The 20,077-nt window shown below is 37.0% G+C and overlaps 1 protein-coding gene across 2 annotated transcripts in view; it reads left to right on the forward strand.

Annotated features, from left to right (window-relative positions):
• SCN9A (sodium voltage-gated channel alpha subunit 9) overlaps positions 1 to 20,077 on the forward strand; it is a 176,744-nt gene that overhangs the window by 77,951 nt on the left and 78,716 nt on the right. Inside the window, exons 7-14 of one of the 2 annotated variants that reach the window (XM_032408958.1) lie at positions 593 to 802; positions 6,496 to 6,559; positions 7,997 to 8,138; positions 10,211 to 10,417; positions 11,995 to 12,282; positions 14,267 to 14,638; positions 17,373 to 17,502; positions 18,850 to 19,088. In XM_032408958.1, the coding sequence (XP_032264849.1) occupies positions 593 to 802; positions 6,496 to 6,559; positions 7,997 to 8,138; positions 10,211 to 10,417; positions 11,995 to 12,282; positions 14,267 to 14,638; positions 17,373 to 17,502; positions 18,850 to 19,088 (1,652 nt within the window). The remainder of the gene's footprint in view (positions 1 to 592; positions 803 to 6,495; positions 6,560 to 7,996; positions 8,139 to 10,210; positions 10,418 to 11,994; positions 12,283 to 14,266; positions 14,639 to 17,372; positions 17,503 to 18,849; positions 19,089 to 20,077) is intronic. The other variant, XM_032408967.1, reaches the window with a different exon arrangement.

Genomic DNA, 20,077 nt, shown 5'->3' on the forward strand with positions numbered 1-20,077 from the left:
CTCAACTTGAAATTTTCCCTCCTGTGTAACAGATCATTTTCCATTTTGTTTAGCCAGGAATGAAAATTTCAATTTGTTTTTATTGCTTTTCATACAGTTAGGAAAAGAGGTAAAAAATATCAGCATGGGGGTATTGCATGTCGTACTGTGTTTTTTAGCTTTCCACAACAAACCATTTCTTAACTGAAAATTAGTTGTCACTCTGTGCTGCAATTCAGCCTCTTTGTTTTAATGTCTTTATAGAGAGATGGTTTGTTTGACAAGCATTTACTAAATTAGCACTTTTAAAAATTATTTTTACAAGCAAATATGGGTATGGTTTGAGCAACCAAATTATTCATTTTGACGATTTGGTTACTCTTTGGAAACACTTTACAATTTTTATCGTTTGCTGTACTATATAGAAACAAAAAATATATAAAAAACAGCAAATCGACCCTTTTGAGCTGGTAGGCTTTTTTCAAACTAGGTTATTTAAGGTCATTGATTTAATATAATGCATGCATTTCTAGGCAAGCTTGTGTTTTGTTTTTATTTCTCATTCAGAGGCTTTATTTCATTAGGAACACTTTTTTTTGCCCCCTGTGTTCAGGACTGAAGACCATTGTGGGAGCTCTGATCCAGTCTGTGAAGAAGCTCTCTGATGTCATGATCCTAACTGTATTCTGCCTGAGTGTGTTTGCTCTGATTGGGCTGCAGCTCTTTATGGGCAACCTGAAGCATAAATGTCTGCGGGATCCGCTGGAAAATAATGAAACATTACAAAGCATAATAGATACCCTTGAAGAAGAAGACTATAAAAGTAAGAATGTCCCTGAAGTTGTTAATAGGTTGAAATAAGATTGTTCTCTTTTAGCAATGAAATGTTGCTTTCCTTTTAATTATTTCAAAATTGCTCGAGTGTATAGAAAGCTGCCGCAGTGTGCATTTGGATCCTGTTATATATTTTCATAAATCTCCCTGGTTCTAAGCTTTCTAGCAGTTCTGGTATTAGACACATGATATAGTTCCATAATACCCAATTTCTGTAAGATAAAAATGAATAAATTTGCTCTAGAGAAATACATTTGGCTATGACTTAATATTAACCATTACATTTCATCATAAGACATATTATGTGTTTTATATACTATAGTTTTATTGTATAATTCATACTTAGGTTTATAGGGTAATTTATTTATTATATGATAATATATTTTTACATTTGTATTATATCTGTAACATATATAGTTGTATAAATCCTAGTATAACAATCATATTAATTATCACATATTAAAATGTCTGCTTGATAGTATTTCTGAAGATTTGTATAAAGCAGAGTGGGTTTACTCAGCTTATCAGCACTATCCCTATAATCAATGATGAGTTTCACAGCTCTTTCTAAGGGCTTCCCTCAGTCTAGCCAGTGGCATTATATCAAAGTTTAATTCATCAGAACTAGTTCTGTAGGAAACATATGAGTCGATCTGTACACACAGTCTCGAAGTCTTCTTAATTCTTCACAAGTATATTTTAGAATATCTTACAGAAAGCCTGAACTGCATGTTTTCTGAACAGTTGTCCCCTAACACAGTTTCTCTTGCCAGAGCTGTTGATGAATTTGGGTGAAAATGAGATCAAACAAGATTGTGCTTTCTAACACCTGCAGTGTGTCTGTATGATGCTGCCCACATGAACCCATAAACCTTAATAGATACTTAGATCCAGAGTGGGGGTGGGGACATCAAGAAACCTTCCAAGTGTATATGCCTTTGACAGAATAAGGTCATGGAGTAAAGGTCAGGATTCTCCTTGGATTATGAAGAATATACATCATTTTCTTACTTTACTAAATGTATACTCTCCCACTCACTGGGGAAGATAAAAGCAAATACAACCTAGCTAATATAGTAAAAGACTGTAAATAAAGAAAACAAAAAAAATATATAGAAGCCTAAAATGAGAAAACTGAAAGTTTTCAAGTAAAATATTTAATGTAAAATTTCTTTACTACCAGTGTTTGATGAGGAATTTAGCATATTTTCCCTTCCATTTTATTTTTACTTATTTTTTAAGTTTCTGATTTTTATTGATATAATCTTAAATTTTATTTTCAATTTACAAAGAATTTTATTCCTTAATTTATATACTATAAAAGTAACACATCTTATGGACAATTGTTCACATTTACAATTAATAATCGGTTTACAATACTTACTCAAACTTAACTTTTTTTTACTAGGATCACTACCAGTTTTTTTATTTTGATTACATGTAGGGTTAAGGTTGGGCCAGGTTAATATGATAGACTGAGAGAAATGCTTGGAAGTTGTGGAAATTGTAAAAGGATGATGAAAACGAGTGTCTAAACTGGACAAGGAAAGAAGTGAACCCAGGAGTTGGTTGATAGATTATGAGAAAATGGTGAAGTAAACGAATTGGAATTCTTGAAGAGATGAAAGAATTACAATGGTAAAGGCAGCCTACAGAGAAATCCTGAATATGTTCTGAAAGTGTTTTCTGGTGCCTATGGCAAAGCCTTTTTTGGAGGTGTTTTTTAAATGTATTATCAAATAAATGAGCCCACTGTCTAACCTCCTGTTTCAAAACATACAATTTATAGATTTCCATTGACGCCAAGCATTGTCTACTTTGATGCTCATCAAACTTCCTTCTTGCTACTGCAGGTGAAGGAAAGGTTCATGTGCACAATTGGTAGCTAAATTTCCAGTAGCTATTGTACATTAATATGGTGTGGTTCTGTTGGGATAAAGAAAAATACTCTCTTACTCCTATTTTCTAGGTGTTTGACATTTAATAAGAACAGTTCCTGGAAAAACCACAGTATTGGTCATAGTACTCCCAGGGCTTTTCCTGTCTTTATCTATAGTGCTTTCCTTGTGGGGACTCCACAGAATACAGTCTCCCAGAATGCAGTGTGTCACTTGCAGGCATTCTGCCTCTACCTGATCCCTGCGCTAGTGTTCTCAGAGTTGACTTATTATTGCCTCTTGGTTGAGGAATAAACCCTTGACGCCAAAAGCCTAAGTCATATATAGTTGCTAAAAGCTGTCTTTCTGAACCAGGTTGGATAAAATTAATCATAGGATGTTTAGGTCACCAATTATGGCTTACCATTCTGTACCATTGGCCTTGAAATTAATAAAAAATTTCCTCAGAATCTGCACTCGATTGAGTGTCAGTTCTAGATTTTTGTTGTGTGGATTTTACAATTTTCTATTTCCTTTTATCCCCATATGTCTATTACTGTGAGGTTGGGCTTATCTATTACTATCCACAACCTTTGTTATTATACTGAATTACATCTATTTAACAGCTTTAGTGAGATAATTCACATACTATAAAATCCTCCCTTTTAAATTATACAATTCAGTGTTTTATAGTACATTCACAATATAGTCACATTGTGCAAATATCACTAATTTTAGAATAATTTCATCTCCCTCAAAAGAAATCCTGTACTCATTGGCAGTCACTCTCCATTCCTTCTACTCCCCAACCCCCGACAACCACTTATCTACTTTCTGTCTCTATGGATTTACCTATTCTGAACATTTTATATAAATGAAATCATACAATATGTGGTCTTTGTGTCTGGCTTCTTTCACTTAGCGTGTTTTCAGGTTCCTCCATGCGGTAGTCATTCATTTATTTTTAATTGTTAAATACTATTCCATTGTATGTACATACTACATTTTGTTTATTCATTCATTCATTGATGGACATCTGAGTAGTTTCCACTTTGGGGAATAATGCTATGATGGACATTCATGTGTAAGTTTTACTTTGGACATATGTTTTTGTTTGTTTGTTTTTTTAATTATGTTATGTTAATCACCATACATTACATCATTAGTTTTTGATGTAGTGTTCCGTGATTCACTGTTTGCGTATAACACCCAGCGCTCCATTCAGTACATGCCCTCTTTAATACCCATCACCAGGCTAACCCATCCCCCCACCCCCCTCCCCTCTAGAACCCTCAGTTTGTTTTTCAGAGTCCATAGTCTCTCATGGTTCGTCTCCCCTGCGATTTCTCCCCCTTCATTTTTCCCTTCCGCTATCTTCTTTTTTTAACATATAATGTACTATTTGTTTCAGAGGTACAGGTCTGTGATTCAACAGTCTTACACAATTCACAGCACTCACCATAGCACATACCCTCCCCAGTGTCTATCACCCAGCCACCCCATCCCTCCCACCCCACCCCCCACTCCAGCAACCCTCAGTTTGTTTCCTGAGATTAAGAATTCCTCCTATCAGTGAGGTCATATGATCCATGGACATATGTTTTTATTTCTCTTTGCATTACGTTTTCCCTTTACATATTAACCTTAATACTCTTGAGACTAATTATTCGAATAATTTAATGTCTGCTTGTTTAGGGATTATTTTAAAGTGTTCTATAAGACCAGAGTGAGCTACTGCCATTGCTTTACCTTTCATCATTCCTGTACTGACTTGAGTCTGTTCGCCCTGCCATGCGCTAGTACAGGCCGCTCTAGAGCCCATTCTTATAAAGCAGCTCCTCAGTAGTTGGTAAATGTGAGCCAGTTACTTTAAAGGATAATTCTAAAGTAATCCTTCCACTACAAAAATATCTTGGAAGCTTATGTACAAAAAATTTGCATCTTAACCTCCTCCCTCCTCATTCCGTCATGCCTGCCCTACCTCAGGCACAGGAATTTTTCCAAAAAGTTGTTCATGTGCATTCTCACCTAACTTTCACCTCAAAGTAGGAGGCTTTATTGTTTTATTTGTGTCTTCTAAAATTTGTATCTTCTGTGTAAGACAAAATGGTGTATAAGTCAGTCAGTTCATCTTCTCTGGAATTGCTTAGTAGTTTAGTAATGACGGCTGCTGCTCTCTGAGCAGCCGTGTCGAGCGTGTGGGTCCCTGCAGTAAGTGCCTTACGCGCACTGTCCCCTTTGTGCTCTTCAGCATCTCTACAAAGCGGGCGTCCTAAGCACGTTTTACAGATGCAGTGGTAGTGACTAACCATTAACGTGGTGAGATCATTCACCTACATGGGAAGCGGTAGCAGCAACATTCAAATCCAAGTATATCTGACTTCAAAGTCTTTCTTCCACTATCACTCCAAAGGCCTTCTAATCATTACATCTTTATTTCTTTGATTTGAGCCAAATGGGAAGATGGGCCCTTATTAAAAAGCATGGATATTTGTTAGTTCTTTATACATTTACTGTGCGTGGTTGGATCAGCTCCTTGTCTTGACAGTAAGCCTTGATAGTGTATGGAGGAAGAGATTATGGGATCCCTTATGCCTGAAAATGGACACAGAGGGGACCATGATGAGGAAATGTGCATTTCGTTCACTGCCATATCCTCAATATCTGAAACTTTGTTAAGTCCTAGATAAATACTGATTGTTGAATAAACGAGAGAATTTCAGAAGACAGGTGTGTCCATTTATAGTATGGCCTTGCTGGCTCCACCTCTTCTAGAATACTTTGGGGCTCAGTTAGGGGCTCCCTGCTTTCTCTTTTCTCCCCTTCCCTTTCTGAGCTACACTTTCTCTTTGGGTTAACTCAAGTCCCATGGCTTTGAAAACTACCTACCTGATGATCATATTCTTATGTCCCCTCTACCTCCACTCCGGCTCCGGCAGCAAGTCCTCTCCACTCTGTTTTCATCCCCTTCTCTCCATGTGCACAGCTACTCTCTGAGTTTTAGCCATGTCGCCTTTCACTACAGTCACTTAAGTCATATTCCTGCTTTCACACTTGCTCTCTTATAGTCCACAGTCCACAAAACAACCAGAGTGACATTTTCAAATAGTGATTATCTCCCATTTCTACTTCCCACTTCTATTACTTGTAACCATACTTAAAGTCCGAACTTCCTTTCATAACATACAAAGGCTGACATCATCTGACACCTGCTTACCTCTGCCACCATAGTTCTCTCCACAAACTACACTGTAGCCAGGCTGCCTATCTTGCTGTTTCTTCCATACACTAACTTCACTTTTGCCTCAAGGCCCTTGCTCCTTCCTGCTCTTCACCCTGCCAAAAATATCTCTTCACCAGGGTCTTTGGATGGCTGGCTTCTTTGTAGCATTTAGGCCCCAGTTCAAATGTCCTATCTTTAGAAAGGCCTTCCCTGACCACATTTTATCACATTATCTTATTTTCTTCAGGACATTTATCACTATCTGAAAATACCTTGTATATTTATTTATTTACTTACTTATTTACTTGTCCTTCTGTATGCCTAATTTCCACCCTTACCTACACATAAAGAAAGATCCACAAAATTAATGATCTTGTTTATCATGCTTTTATTATTATATTCAGTGCCTGGCCCATAAGAGGTTATCAATAAGTATTTGAGGGAGAATATATGAGAATATAATAAATAAATGAATGCACATTGCCTGAGACTGGGCCTGAAGGTGTGTGAATATGTCTATACTAATTAACCTATCTTCTGTGTCACTGTCTAATGTTATATGTTGAATTTCTTCCTAAACAGAATATTTTTATTACTTGGAGGGATCTAAGGATGCTCTCCTTTGTGGTGTGAGCACAGATTCAGGGTAAGTAGTATTTGTTTTTAGTCAAAAGGCTACAAAAAGGGGAAAAGCGTATCCAATCAGTTTTTTTTTTTTTAAATCAGAACCTTTGATTTTATATTGCTTTCATATATTTCATGGCATTATTATGTCCCACAGTGAGCCCAAACTTTAAAACATTTATGGTTAATGCATACTTCTGAAAGCAAAACTTGGAGGTAGTGCTTGAAGTGAAACAAGACACAAGTCATATAAATCTTAAGAAAGTAGAAAGTTACTTCCGGAAAACCCCACCAAAAGTTGGCTGGATAGTTTCAAGTCTTTCTTCTTTCTGGAAGGAAGAGTGACAGAATCAACGTCCTGTTCCTAAATTCTACTCTTTTTCCAATCAAGAATGACTCATAAATGACTGAATGCAGTGATATTTTGGCCACTCTAAACAAAAGGAACCCATGGACTTGGGTAAAGATATTTTAAGAATCTCCTCTCTATGCAAAATACTCATCTTGCAGTTTCTCCTATACACCAAATTCATTTCTGCTGCAGAGCCTTTGTTCTTGCTCTCCCCTGACCAGATATTTCTTTTCCTTTTTTTTTTTTTAAGATTTTATTTATTTGATGTAGAGAGACACAGCAAGAGAGGGAACACAAGCAGGGGGAGTGAGAGAGGGAGAAGCAGGCTTCCCGCAGAGCAGGGAGCCCGATGTAGGGCTCGATTCCAGGACCCTGGGACCATGACCTGAGCTGAAGGCAGGCACTTAATGACTGAGCCACCCAGGCACTCCTGACCAGATATTTCTTCACCAGACTCTGTGTATACTTGGAACATTAAACAAATAAGGTTGCTGCTCCCAGAGACAGCTCAAATACTGTTCAATGGCATCATGGATATCAATCCACCAATTTTAGAAAAATATCATAAAGCTACAAATCTTTATGAACTTACACGATTGCTCTATTTAGGCTATTTTTTATTCTGATTTGCTCCAAGAATAATTTGGGGGAACCCAGTTTTGGTGGAGGCCTATTTATCAATATTTATGGTGCAAGAACTATTATTTGGCATCTGGTGGAAGTTTCTAAGTTTTAATGATGATGCTAATAGCAGGTGCCATTTATTAAATGCTTTATATCTACAGGAGCTGGGCTAGGTAATTTGCATCTATTATCTTTTTTAAACTTAACAACAGTCTTCACTTTTTGAGGTAGGTGTTATCCTTTTCTCACAGAAGGAGTGAACTGTGCCTTGGAGAAGTTCAGTAATTTGGCAAAGTCACCAACTAGTAAATCATAGGGATGGGCTTCAAACCCAGTTCTTCCTGCTTCCAAATAATGTGTTCTTAATCGTTATTCAATATTGTCTCCCTAGAACAGGAACCTGGGATGTCTAACTATTCTGTAGCACTCTTTAACCTGCATCCTAGAAGCATTCTAACTTGTGACGTTCTTTTTCATATGTAGTCAGTGTCCAGAAGGGTACAGGTGTGTGAAAGCTGGCAGAAACCCTGATTATGGCTACACGAGCTTTGACACTTTCAGTTGGGCCTTCTTGGCCTTGTTTCGGCTAATGACCCAGGATTACTGGGAAAACCTTTACCAGCAGGTGAGTGCCAAGAGAAACATTCATTGCATTTTTGAATGGCATAAAAAGCTGATGAATGTTCCTTGCTGGACTTTATGTGAGATGTTTTATTCAATTTAGAAAGGACAAAACCGTATTATCTTATCACTAAAATTAGACATGTTTTACTTCCAGCACTATTCGAGTGGATAATTCTTAAAATCATAAATTATTGTCTTATCCTTTCCTGGCTTATCTGATCTCCAGTTCCCTTTCCCCCTTTCTGAATATAGCATCCCATGGGGTTCTAAGTAAATAGCAGGAAATACACCGTCATGGCTCTTGTAGCTCTCCTGTCCACGCTGGTTTCTGCACATGCTGCCCTGCTTGGAGTGCCCGAAACACCAGGCTCTCCTAGGTTCATCATGCTTTAGTTTTTGAATTCCCATGTACAGTTGTTATGAATTAAATTGTATCCCCTCCCTTCCATATGGTAAAGTCCTAACTCCCTGTGCCTTAGAATGACTATTTTTGGAGTTAGGGATTTAAAGAGGTAACTAAATTGAAATGAGGCATTTGGGTGGGTCCTAATCCAATCTGACTAGTGTCCTTATAAGAATAGGAGATGAGGACCTGAGAGACACCAGAAATGTGCCCACACACAGAGAAAAGGTCGCATGAGGACTCTGAGAAGGCAGCCATCTGCCAGCCAAGGAGAGAAACCTCAGGAGAAATCCAGCACACCAACACTTGGATATTCCATCCTCTAGACCTGCGAGCAAATAACATTTCTGTTGTGTAAGCTGCCCGGTCTGTAGTATTTTGTTATGGCAGCCCTAGAAAACTAATACAAGAATTGAAGACTCAGTTCACTTCTCTAAATGTTCCTGTCCCAACTCATTTCCTCATTCCCCTAGATCTCCATGCCCTTTGAATATTCCTCAGTTTATCCATCATTTGTGCTGTAATTGTTAATTCACATAGCCATCTCCTCCAGCGTAGATGTGATCCTTTTGGGCCTGTGGGCTGCATCTTTTCACTTACATATTCTCAGCACCCAACCCCAAGAGGAAGGAGATGAAAATGGTTATTCTGTATTATATATAAAAATGAATCACTTTTCTCTGAATTGCCAGATTCTTCTTGTGGCCTGTTTTATGTTTGCTTCATTTCTGATAATATTATAAATGAATATAGAAATTCTGTAAGTATATACTTCAGAGGAAAAAAGGAATACAGAGAACTTTAAGTGTATAAAAAGATGCTCAGTTTTACTCAAAATTAAAGACATGCAAATTCAAACTAGAGTGACCTCTAATTTCTTACTGGTTAGAATGATGGAGATCAAAAGAGAGACGCTGTCTGGCTCAGATATGGGGAGGCAGACTTTCTAACATGTTGCTGGGAACCACTGCAGAATGCAACATAGAACTCCTATGAAAATGAAAATGAGTATACCCATTAACCACTACTAAAACTTTATCAAAGAGAAGAAATTGTAACAACAATAACTGATAGAAAAGGGAAATGAGGAGGCATCAGAGATAGGAGAGAGATATTTTTCATGTAATAGCTTTTTATACCATTTGAATTTTTTTACCATATACTGCATTCAGAAATTTTTAATACATGTTAATGAAAAGTAAATATAAGAGTAGATGAGCAGATAAGATCATTCAGTAAAGCTGTCTACTTTGTGTGAACATAACACATCATCATTAATACTTCCTGGTAAAGATAGAATTGTATCAGCAAAAGGGACTATAGATATTATCTGGTCCTCTAATATGAAAATGAGCAGAGCAGCTAGTTTTTGAGTAATTTTCAGACTGTGGATAAAAAAAAATTCAGGATTATTAGTCTTAAAAATAGTGAAGAACCATACCTAATTTTAATATAAGTTTAATAGATGGCTACATCCTTTGTACTGAAAAAGTGTGTATTTTAATACTGATTGTTTTCCTCAGAGATATAATTTTATTCCTTTATATTTTTGATAACATGGGATTATACCAAACCTCCCCACCTTCTTCATGCCTAATATGCCATTCAAGTTGAAATAATTTTCCAAAGATCTTTGTGTTCCTAAAATAATAATTTCCATTTTTCCCTAGACATTGCGTGCTGCTGGGAAAACCTACATGATCTTCTTTGTTGTGGTGATTTTTCTGGGCTCCTTTTATCTAATAAACTTGATTCTTGCTGTGGTTGCCATGGCCTATGAAGAACAGAACCAGGCAAACATTGAAGAAGCGAAGCAAAAGGAGTTAGAATTTCAGCAGATGTTAGATCATCTTAAAAAAGAGCAAGAAGAAGCTGAGGTATTATTATTTGGTTTAAAATTCTTCCTAGAAGTCGAAGTCCAAAGGGGAGTAGCAGAGGCTCTGTGGCCTTCCCCAGGGAGATTTTCCTTATTGGATTTTTAAATATAAACAGAATTTTCATTCTGGTGTGGTCAAAGGAACCAATTTTAGTTTGAGTTAGAATCGGCATGTGTCCCATTGTACCCTTCCCCATAACCAGCTCATTCCAGCACAGAGAATGTTCTAAGCCATTCCTCCTAAACCTGTTATCCATGATGACTCAGTATGCATAGCATTATGCAAAGTCCCAAAACAGGTATGGTATGTTTCACCAGAATAACAATTGTGTACAGAATTTAGGGAAAATTATTTAAATGTTTAAGTTAACAGATACCCTATGGGGTAGAAAGCAAAATGTGCATCGATTTTTGTTAATGTGGCAGGAACTTTCAAGATAAAAAACATGAGCTGTTAAGAAAACCTATACTTATGGTTGTGGCCACTTTAGGCTAAGACACAAACTCTTGAGGATTCTTTCTTATTCTCCTCTCCAGAGGGGCACTTCAGTAGAGAAGTTAGAGAAAGTTTGTACTAAGAGAACACAAATTTAAATATTCTGCAAAAGTTTAAAATTTATTTGATGGTTCAGCCTAGTTAAATATCTTCAAAGTATCTAACTTATTAGGGGGAAGGTAGTAATCTGTCATGCAGAGAACTTTAATGCAGAAAGATGTTCAGTGCAGTATCTGAAAATATTAAAAATCAGAAAGCATTTAAATGTTTAAAAATTAAAAAATGGTTAATAGAATTATGATATTTTTATGTCTCAGTATTATTCAGCCATAAAATTATGTGTTTTAAGAATATTATAACAGTGAAATGTGTTAATATAATAATGTATTAGTAGTAAGATACAAAATTTAGTATAATATGCAAACCATTTAAAAATTACATATAAAAATTGGAAGAAATATTAACACCAATTATTTCCAGGATGTAAGACTATGAGTGATTTTTAATTTTAATTCACAATGTCCTTATTTTCCAAATTTTTACAAGGATTGTTTTAATAGTAAAAACATAATTTTTTAATAAAGGGTTAACGCTAGGTCATCCCAGGAATTTAATAGGAAACCCTTAGAAGTCCCTCATTTTCGTGAGATGTATTTTGTAATAATTCATTTTCATTTTCAGATAATTCAGTCTTCATTAAACTGAGTACCTGACTCTATTGATAATATTGAATTAACTACCTGAATGAGTTGTACACATTTTCTTATTGTATGGTTTATGTGAGTTTTATGTTCCAAAATTACCTAGTAAAACCTTCGTATATACTATTTTAAATTGTTTTATTATATATATAGTAATAGTGTGTAATAGCTTAATTCCGAAGTAAAATAGGGCTTTATTACAAAGCAAGAGTGCTCTGTAAGCTCTCTGGTCATAGTGCAAAGAAAACGGCATCACTTCATGTACAAGGGACATGATTATGTGCATAGTGTAATTACATTCATGGCAGAGAGGTGCCCCATCATAGGGTCTCCCAGACTTTGGAAATGACTTACGCTATGTGTGGCCTCTTGGTCCAACAGGCAATTGCAGTTGCAGCAGCTGAATACACAAGTACTGGGAGAAGCAGAATGATGGGCTTCTCTGAGAGTTCCTCTGAAACATCCAAACTGAGCTCTAAAAGTGCTAAAGAAAGAAGAAACAGAAGAAAGAAAAGGAATCAAAAGAAGCTTTCCAGTGGGGAAGAAAAGGGAGACAATGAGAAGTTGTCCAAATCAGAGTCAGAGGAGAGTATCAGGAGACAAAGTTTCCACCTTGGTGTTGAAGGTCATAGACGAGCACGTGAAAAGAGACTGTCTACCCCTAACCAGGTACCCCTGCACCTATCGAATGCATAATGCCAGGGGTAGGATTATAGAGCAAAATGTTTTATTTTGAAGATGGGATCTCAGGAGAGTAGAGTGAATGACTTCATCAGTATGTTTTTGGGTAAAAACGTGTTGATCATTGGACATTTATGGAAAGAACATAGATGTCCATAGTTTTCCATTGAAGTTTGACCATTTTTGAAGGAACTTATAGTTTCAGTATTGTCATATGATCTTCTCTGATAAACAAATTTTAAAAACAAAGTATTCATGAGAACTGTTGTAGAAATGAAAAAATTATTTACACTATATATTAGCTTTTACATTTTTATCTAGTCTGTATTTCATAATGCCTCATTGGTTAAAAACTAATCTTAGATTAGTTTCTCCACCACTGTAAGTAATGGTACCGCCTAAATATCAGTCACCCAAGCTGGAAAAGTTTGGAGACACCTTAACAGTCCCCACCCCCAACTGCTTCAGCTACTAACATCTAGTCGCACAGTCTGTTATTTCTGCTTGTGTAAAATTTCTCTTGCTTTTTTCCCTCTCTTTCCACAGAAACCTCCATATCTCAGGTTTCCCTGCCTACAGACCTCTAAGAAAAACAATTGCTTCTATTCTCCTAAACATTTCCCTGTGTTCTATCACACAACCTTCCCAAATCATTTTTCTAAAACAAAGCTGTCCCTTGGTTCAACTTTAAGAAACAAGACAAAACCCCAAAAAAACCCGACTGTGTTAATCATTGACTACAGAACAAGACCCACATCTTATCCATGTTGTGGACTGGCTTCAACCTCATTTCCCCGCTTTCTCTACCTTCACATACCCTCAGTCCACCATGATCGTTCACTCTTACCTACATGCCCTATACCTTATTACTTAGTATGTGTGGTGTTCTCTAAGTGGGATGATTTTCTTCTTTGTTTTCCACCTGGTGTAGTTGCACCCGTTCTTCCTTCATTAGCTCAGATGCCGCTCGCCCCGCACATTTGCCTCTGCCCTCTCCCTTCTCCAATCTGCTCTTTGGTGCCCCACTCAGAAATTACTATCCTTCTCATTTATGTCTACATTGAAAATTTCTACTACTTAAGTGTGTAAGACACTGCCAGATGGACATTGAAATAAAGGATAGAGTCCCTGCCCTCAAAGATGTTATAATTTAGCTGGGGAGACTGAACTTGAATACATGTGATATCAATAAAAGGAAATAGGACAAGAGCAATCCAAGCCTGTTTTAAGGCAGAGACTTGGTTATACTCACTTTCCATTATTCAGAGTGCCTGCCACTTTGTCCTTTACATAGGAAGCACTAACATGTATTGAAGTAGGTACTTCCAAAGAATAAACATTCAGTTTGGTTTATGGACACAGTTTATCCTGGCCATGAGTCGAACAGATGTGACTTTCCCCCCCTCTTTGGTGTTGGGCAATCTCTATTTCAAGTTCTCTGTGTTTTATGACTTTGTAAACTCACTGACATTAAAAGGTCTTTCTCAGCATACCTTGACTGAGCTTCCAATATGTAAAGTGGAGTTGCAAGCAATGGAAGGCAAAGAAGCATACAGCGTGGCCTTTGGCCTCAAGAAAGTTTCAATTACTTATGGAACTTGGGGATTGATATATGAAAAGCTAAATAACAGGTATTAATACCAAAAGTTTTTTAAAAATGATATGTTCTTTGTAGCAAGATGAATGGGATAGAAACAATGGAGAGAATGGAGATGTCACTCTAGGCCAGACAGAGTAGGAAAGACCTGTGTGGCAATAAATAATTTACCCGGTCCTGAAAGGATGGATTCATCCAGTCTTTTCATCCCTGATTTGGAAGAGTTTGTCTTGCTGCCAAATTCCTTTGTTTTTAAATACGCTTCTTTTAAACCAGCACAGGGCCACCTGGCCTCAGCTCAGTGGGGTCCGTGGTAGTTCTGTGCGCTTCTACTCTTAGGTGCTTCAGCCGATAAATGTCATCTTTTCTCTGCAGTCACCGCTCAGCATTCGAGGCTCTTTGTTTTCTGGAAGGCGCAGCAGCAGAACAAGCCTTTTTAGTTTCAAAGGTCGAGGGAAAGATGTTGGATCGGAGACTGAATTTGCCGATGATGAGCATAGCATTTTTGGAGAGAGCGAAAGCAGGAGGGACTCGCTGTTTGTGCCCCACAGACCTCGGGAGCGGCGCAGCAGTAACGTCAGCCCATCCAGTAGGTCTCCCCCAGTGCTGCCGCTGAATGGGAAGATGCACAGTGCCGTGGACTGCAATGGTGTGGTCTCCCTGGTTGATGGACCCTCAGCCCTCATGCTCCCCAATGGACAGCTTCTGCCAGAGGTGATAATAGATAAGGCAACTTCTGATGACAGCGTAAGGACGTTTTAAAATAGCTCAGGCATGGCTCCACCCTTATTCTTGCATCAGTCAGTCTCTCTGCTAGAGGGGCCTTCTGTGGTCCTGTGAATGGCTCTGTGTCTTGCAATACCTCTACTGTAGAAATACACCTTTAACTCATTCGTGGAATTCTCATCCCATATGCTGTAGACGTCTAATGCAAAGATATTTAAAACTCCACTTTTTAAAAAAGGAACTTATCTAATGAAATTATACTTGAATATTGTAAACCATCCCTTTAGAAAACAATGTATAAAACATATATACATATATGTCAGCACAGGAAATGCATTGCTAATGCTGATCTTATTCATTGATAATAGGTCCCATTTCTGTAAGGAAGTTTGGATTAGTTGCCGCCTCCTGCTATCTTTGTCAAGATACTGTTTATTCCTTGTGCAAGGAATCTTGAGTTTTAAAATTAATAATAATAATAGCAAACGTGTGTTTAGTATTTACAACGGCCCTATAAGGTGATATATTATTATCCCTGTTTTACAAAGAGGGAAACCAAGGCTCGGAGAACTAAAGCAGCTTGTTCAAGTTCACTCAGCTAATAAACAGTAGTCCTGAAGTTCAAACAGAGGCCCTCTGTTTCAGAGCTTGTACTCTTAACCCACCACACCTTTGCTCTCTCCAGTGTGTGTTAGGCTTCTGAACTTGGAAATAATTTAGAATAGTTGTGCTTTTCCCCCCATACATAAATGAAAATTACTCTTTTCATTTCAAAAAAAAAAAAACAAACCCTCTTTTGTCTGGTGTCTATGAATAAAAATAAAATATCCAAACTACATACATTAATACAAACATATACACATAAAAGCGAAAACAAAACAACCAGTCCAAAGCAACAATTTCAAGAGTTTAGGAGTAATTGAGTGGTTAGAAAAAGAGTCTGATTAGGCTTGAAAGAGAACTTTCTGGTTTCTGGAGTTTCTAGGTTACCTCTTTAGACCATTCACCATATTATATTGCATGACCAAATATCAGCAGGGGGTTTGACTAACCTAACAAACTTTGAACTCATGTTACGTATTCATATATTCATATTTTCAGACAACATAGTATTTTTAGTGAGAATAAAGTTCCATCAAAGTCATGGCCACAAACATTTCAGTTGGAGTGAATGCATGTGCTTTTAGGTAACGTGTGACCTCTGTGCTTGCATGATACAGCTTCAGCCCTTCTGCCAAGATATTTTTCCTTATCAAGTGAGCATGTTAAATTTCTATGGAATCAGATCTTTGCTGTGTTTTTCTTTTCAGTGATGTGTTACCTGTGAAATATAGAATTTATATCAAATTTGGATATTATTTCGTATCTTTAAATGAAATGTTTTTATTTAAGACTTTACTTTTACCATAGGAAAATCAGTATTACCATAAATCCTGAAACAAACTACAAAACTAGAGGAGTTAGTAGATACTCTAGGATTCAACAGAAATGCAATAAACATAATAGTGTGGCAAAATGTTCAGTTTAGATGAAAAAACTGCATGACAAATAATATAACCTGGACAAGTAAAACATGTCTACATGAAAAAGAATTTGTTACTCTTGTTTGACTTGGAGAAAAATTGCCTTTTCTGGAAAGTCAGTAAATTAGAGATTGGATCTTATAGGTCTCTACAAATAGCCACCTTCAGATACGTGTGCTTGTATGTCTGCACATACACATACAGACAGACACACAAGCATAGATTTATGCCCATGTGTCCATGTTGTGATATACACACATATATAACTGTATCTGAACAACTATACAACTTTAAAACTCTAGAACTATATTTATATGTTTGTAAAGTGCTGTGTGTGTATATTTATACATACACACATACCACACATACCACACCTAAGCAGATAGATAGGTGATACATATAGAGTTGTATAGCTGTTTGTGTGTATATGTGTGTGAGTGGTGTATGTGTGTGTGTGTGTGTATGTATTATTGGCCTGCACTGAACCAGCACAGTGTTTTAACTTTGAATTAGTTGCCAAGATTTAAAAACAAGACGTTTTCATATAAAAATGAGTGTACCTGGTAAGACTGAGCTCATAGTCCTGCATGGCAGCAATCCTTTAGAGCGGAAAGTGGTCACCTCTTTTAGATGGAGCTTACATTCTCCATTTTGCTACAGTTCCCATCAGTCTCCATTGTCCTTTTCAAACTGAGTCATTTATCATCATATACTCAGAGCAATTCATGAGGCAAACATTACAGTCGCCGCCATTAATGCTGTTACCTCAACAAAGAATAATTACAGAAATTTATCAGAGAATACCGAGATTCTGCCCCTTTAACACACATCACTGCAACACACGTCTAGCTGTTTTCATGTAGGACTCTTACATGGTAAAACTATCTGAATAAATTCAAGACCCAGAAAGATAGATGATGAAAGTGATTTTAACAACAAAAGCAACTTGTTTTGTTATTTTCCTAAGCATTAGTTCTTTTCATCCTCAAAGCAAGAATAGGAGGCAAGTACTATGATTATCCCCGTTTTACCAGTGATGAAACTGAGACAGGAGTTAAGTAACTCTCCAATGATACATATCCAGTAAGTAGCAGAGCTATGATTCCAACCCAGCAACCTAGTCTTTACTTTTATTTAATCACTACAGCTACCTAAGCAAGATTTTATTCTACACATATAATTTATTAGAATTCTATTCTTAGAACTTTAATTAATCATCTTTTTTCTTTCAGGGTACAACCAATCAAATACATAAGAAAAGACGTTCCAGTTCTTACCTTCTTTCTGAAGATATGTTGAATGATCCCAATCTGAGACAAAGAGCAATGAGTAGAGTAAGCATATTAACAAACACTGTAGAAGGTATGTAATAATACCCTCTTACCCATACAGATTTTTATTTTCTTTCTTTCTTTTTTTTTTTTTAAAGATTTTATTCCTTTATTCGTAAGAGACAGAGAGAGAGAGAGAGAGAGGCAGAGGGAGAAGCAGGCTCCCCGCTGAGCAGGGAGCCCGATGTGGGACTCGATCCCAGGACCCTGGGATCATGACCTGAGCCGAAGGCAGACGCTTAACCATCTGAGCCACCCAGGCGCCCCACCCATACAGATTTTTAAACAGAATTTAGATAAATCCTGGTCAGCCTTAAATAGGTATATAAAATTCTTAGGAAGAATTCAAAGAATAAAAAATGGTTATAAACATTAGTAAAGATAATCAATGGACACTAATGGAATGGTCTTTATGTGCTCAAAAAAATTGATAAAGTTTTTTTTGTGATTAAAGACATTAGGTGATAGGACTTTTCAAAGATAAATAGCTTAATGGTAATTAATGAAGAAATCTAGGCTAACCCAGGGCTGGGTGATTCTCACTATATAGTCTTAGAAACTTAAACTAGTCTCTCTGAATTTATCATCATTCAAATATGCAAAAAAATAATACATACTTCCAGATGTCTATAAATTGCTGCCTCTGAGCACATTCAATGAAATTATAAAATGGTAATATGTGATGTAACATCTGTTCAGAATATGATGAAAAGACATTAGAGAAAGCAATTTAGAGAACATAATAGGAACAATAGTGGTTAGACCCTGAGATGCATTGAGAAGAGAGTTAAGGGTGGCAACTTTTAAAATGTACTGGCTCCCACCCTCTCCCCCTACAATATGCCCCAGGTCCCACCTTGTCCTTGGGTTGCTACCTCATACCCACACATTTCCATGATGGCCTCAGACAAAGCTTCCCTCCACCTCCTAAACTTAATGGTGAGAAATAAAAGGGCTCATGGTATGACATATCTATTGAATGAGTCACTCCATAAATTATTTCTAGTCTCTTGGTTCTCAGATTGTTTTCACCTATGAAAGGATATATATTGGTGGAAAATATATATTTCTACATAGATTCTCCTGTTTCCCATCACATGTTAGGTGTATGTTTCTCTGGGAGTTGCCCATATCTGCTTTGAGTCATTAATTTCACTGCCTTCCCCTAACTTATGCTTGCTCTAGTAAATGAACATTGTGATATAAGATTTTTATGTAATATGCTATGCTTTCATAGAAGAAGTACTGTTAAATTTGCAAAGTCTAAACAGAAAACTTGTTTCAGTGTTAAAGTGTACTGCTGATTTGTACCGTACCTGGTTAGGAATAAAATAAACAAATGATTGGCTTTATGTTCTCTGTTGTTTTTTTTCCCCAGAACTTGAAGAGTCCAGACAAAAATGTCCACCTTGGTGGTACAGATTTGCACACACATTCTTGATCTGGAATTGTTCTCCATATTGGATAAAATTCAAAAAGCTTGTCTATTTTATTGTAATGGATCCTTTTGTAGATCTTGCTATTACCATTTGCATAGTTTTAAACACAATGTTTATGGCTATGGAGCATCACCCAATGACTGATGAATTCAAAAATGTACTCACTGTGGGAAATTTGGTGAGTTTCTCAATGTGTATTATGTACCCATAGATCTTCTCTTTGGTTGTCATGATTGTCATTTCTTTTCTTTAAGTCAGATGGGTATGTAGCTACATAATTATCCACATCCAGAATTCACAATATGAATCATTGTACAGAGTCAAGATTCTGGTGATACTATTTTAAAATAACTTTGCAGAAGTATAGAGGTCTATAACAATACTATTTCCAAAGAGGGTCACCATCTTGGGAGTTGATAGTGTGTGGGATTTTTTTTTTTTCCCCTGCTGGCATGTCTCTTTATTTATTTATTTATTTATTTATTTATTTTATTATGTTATGTTAGTCACCATACAATACATCATTGGTTTTTGATGTGGTGATCCACGATCCATTGTTTTCGTATAACACCCAGTGCTACATGCAGTACGTGCCCTCCTTAATACCCATCACTGGGCTAACCAATCCCCCCTCCCCCCTCCCCTCTAAAACCCTGTTTGTTTCTCAGAGTCCATAGTCTCTCATGGTTCATCTCTCCCTCCAATTCCCCCCCCTCATTTTTCCCTTCCTTCTCCTAATGTCCTCCATGCTATTCCTTATGTTCCACAGATAAGTGAAACCATATGATAATTGACTTTCTCTGCTTGACTTATTTCACTTAGCATAATCTCCTCCAGTCGCATCCATGTTGTTGTAAAAGTTGGGTATTCATCCTTTCTGATGGCTGAGTAATATTCCATTGTATATATGGACCACATCTTCTTTATCCATTCATCTGTTGAAGGGCATCTCGGCTCTTTCCACAGTTTGGCTATTGCGGACATTGCTGCTATGAACATTGGGGTGCATATGGCCCTTCTTTTCACTACATCTGTGTCTTTGGGGTAAATACCCAGGAGTGCAATTGCTGGGTCATAGGGTAGCTCAATTTTTAAATTTTTGAGGAACCTCCACACTGTTTTCCAAAGTGGCTGTACCAGCTTGCATTCCCACCAACAGTATAAGGG

Source organism: Phoca vitulina, unplaced genomic scaffold, assembly GCF_004348235.1.
Source record: "Phoca vitulina isolate PV1807 unplaced genomic scaffold, GSC_HSeal_1.0 scaffold1, whole genome shotgun sequence".
NCBI lineage: Eukaryota > Metazoa > Chordata > Mammalia > Carnivora > Phocidae > Phoca > Phoca vitulina.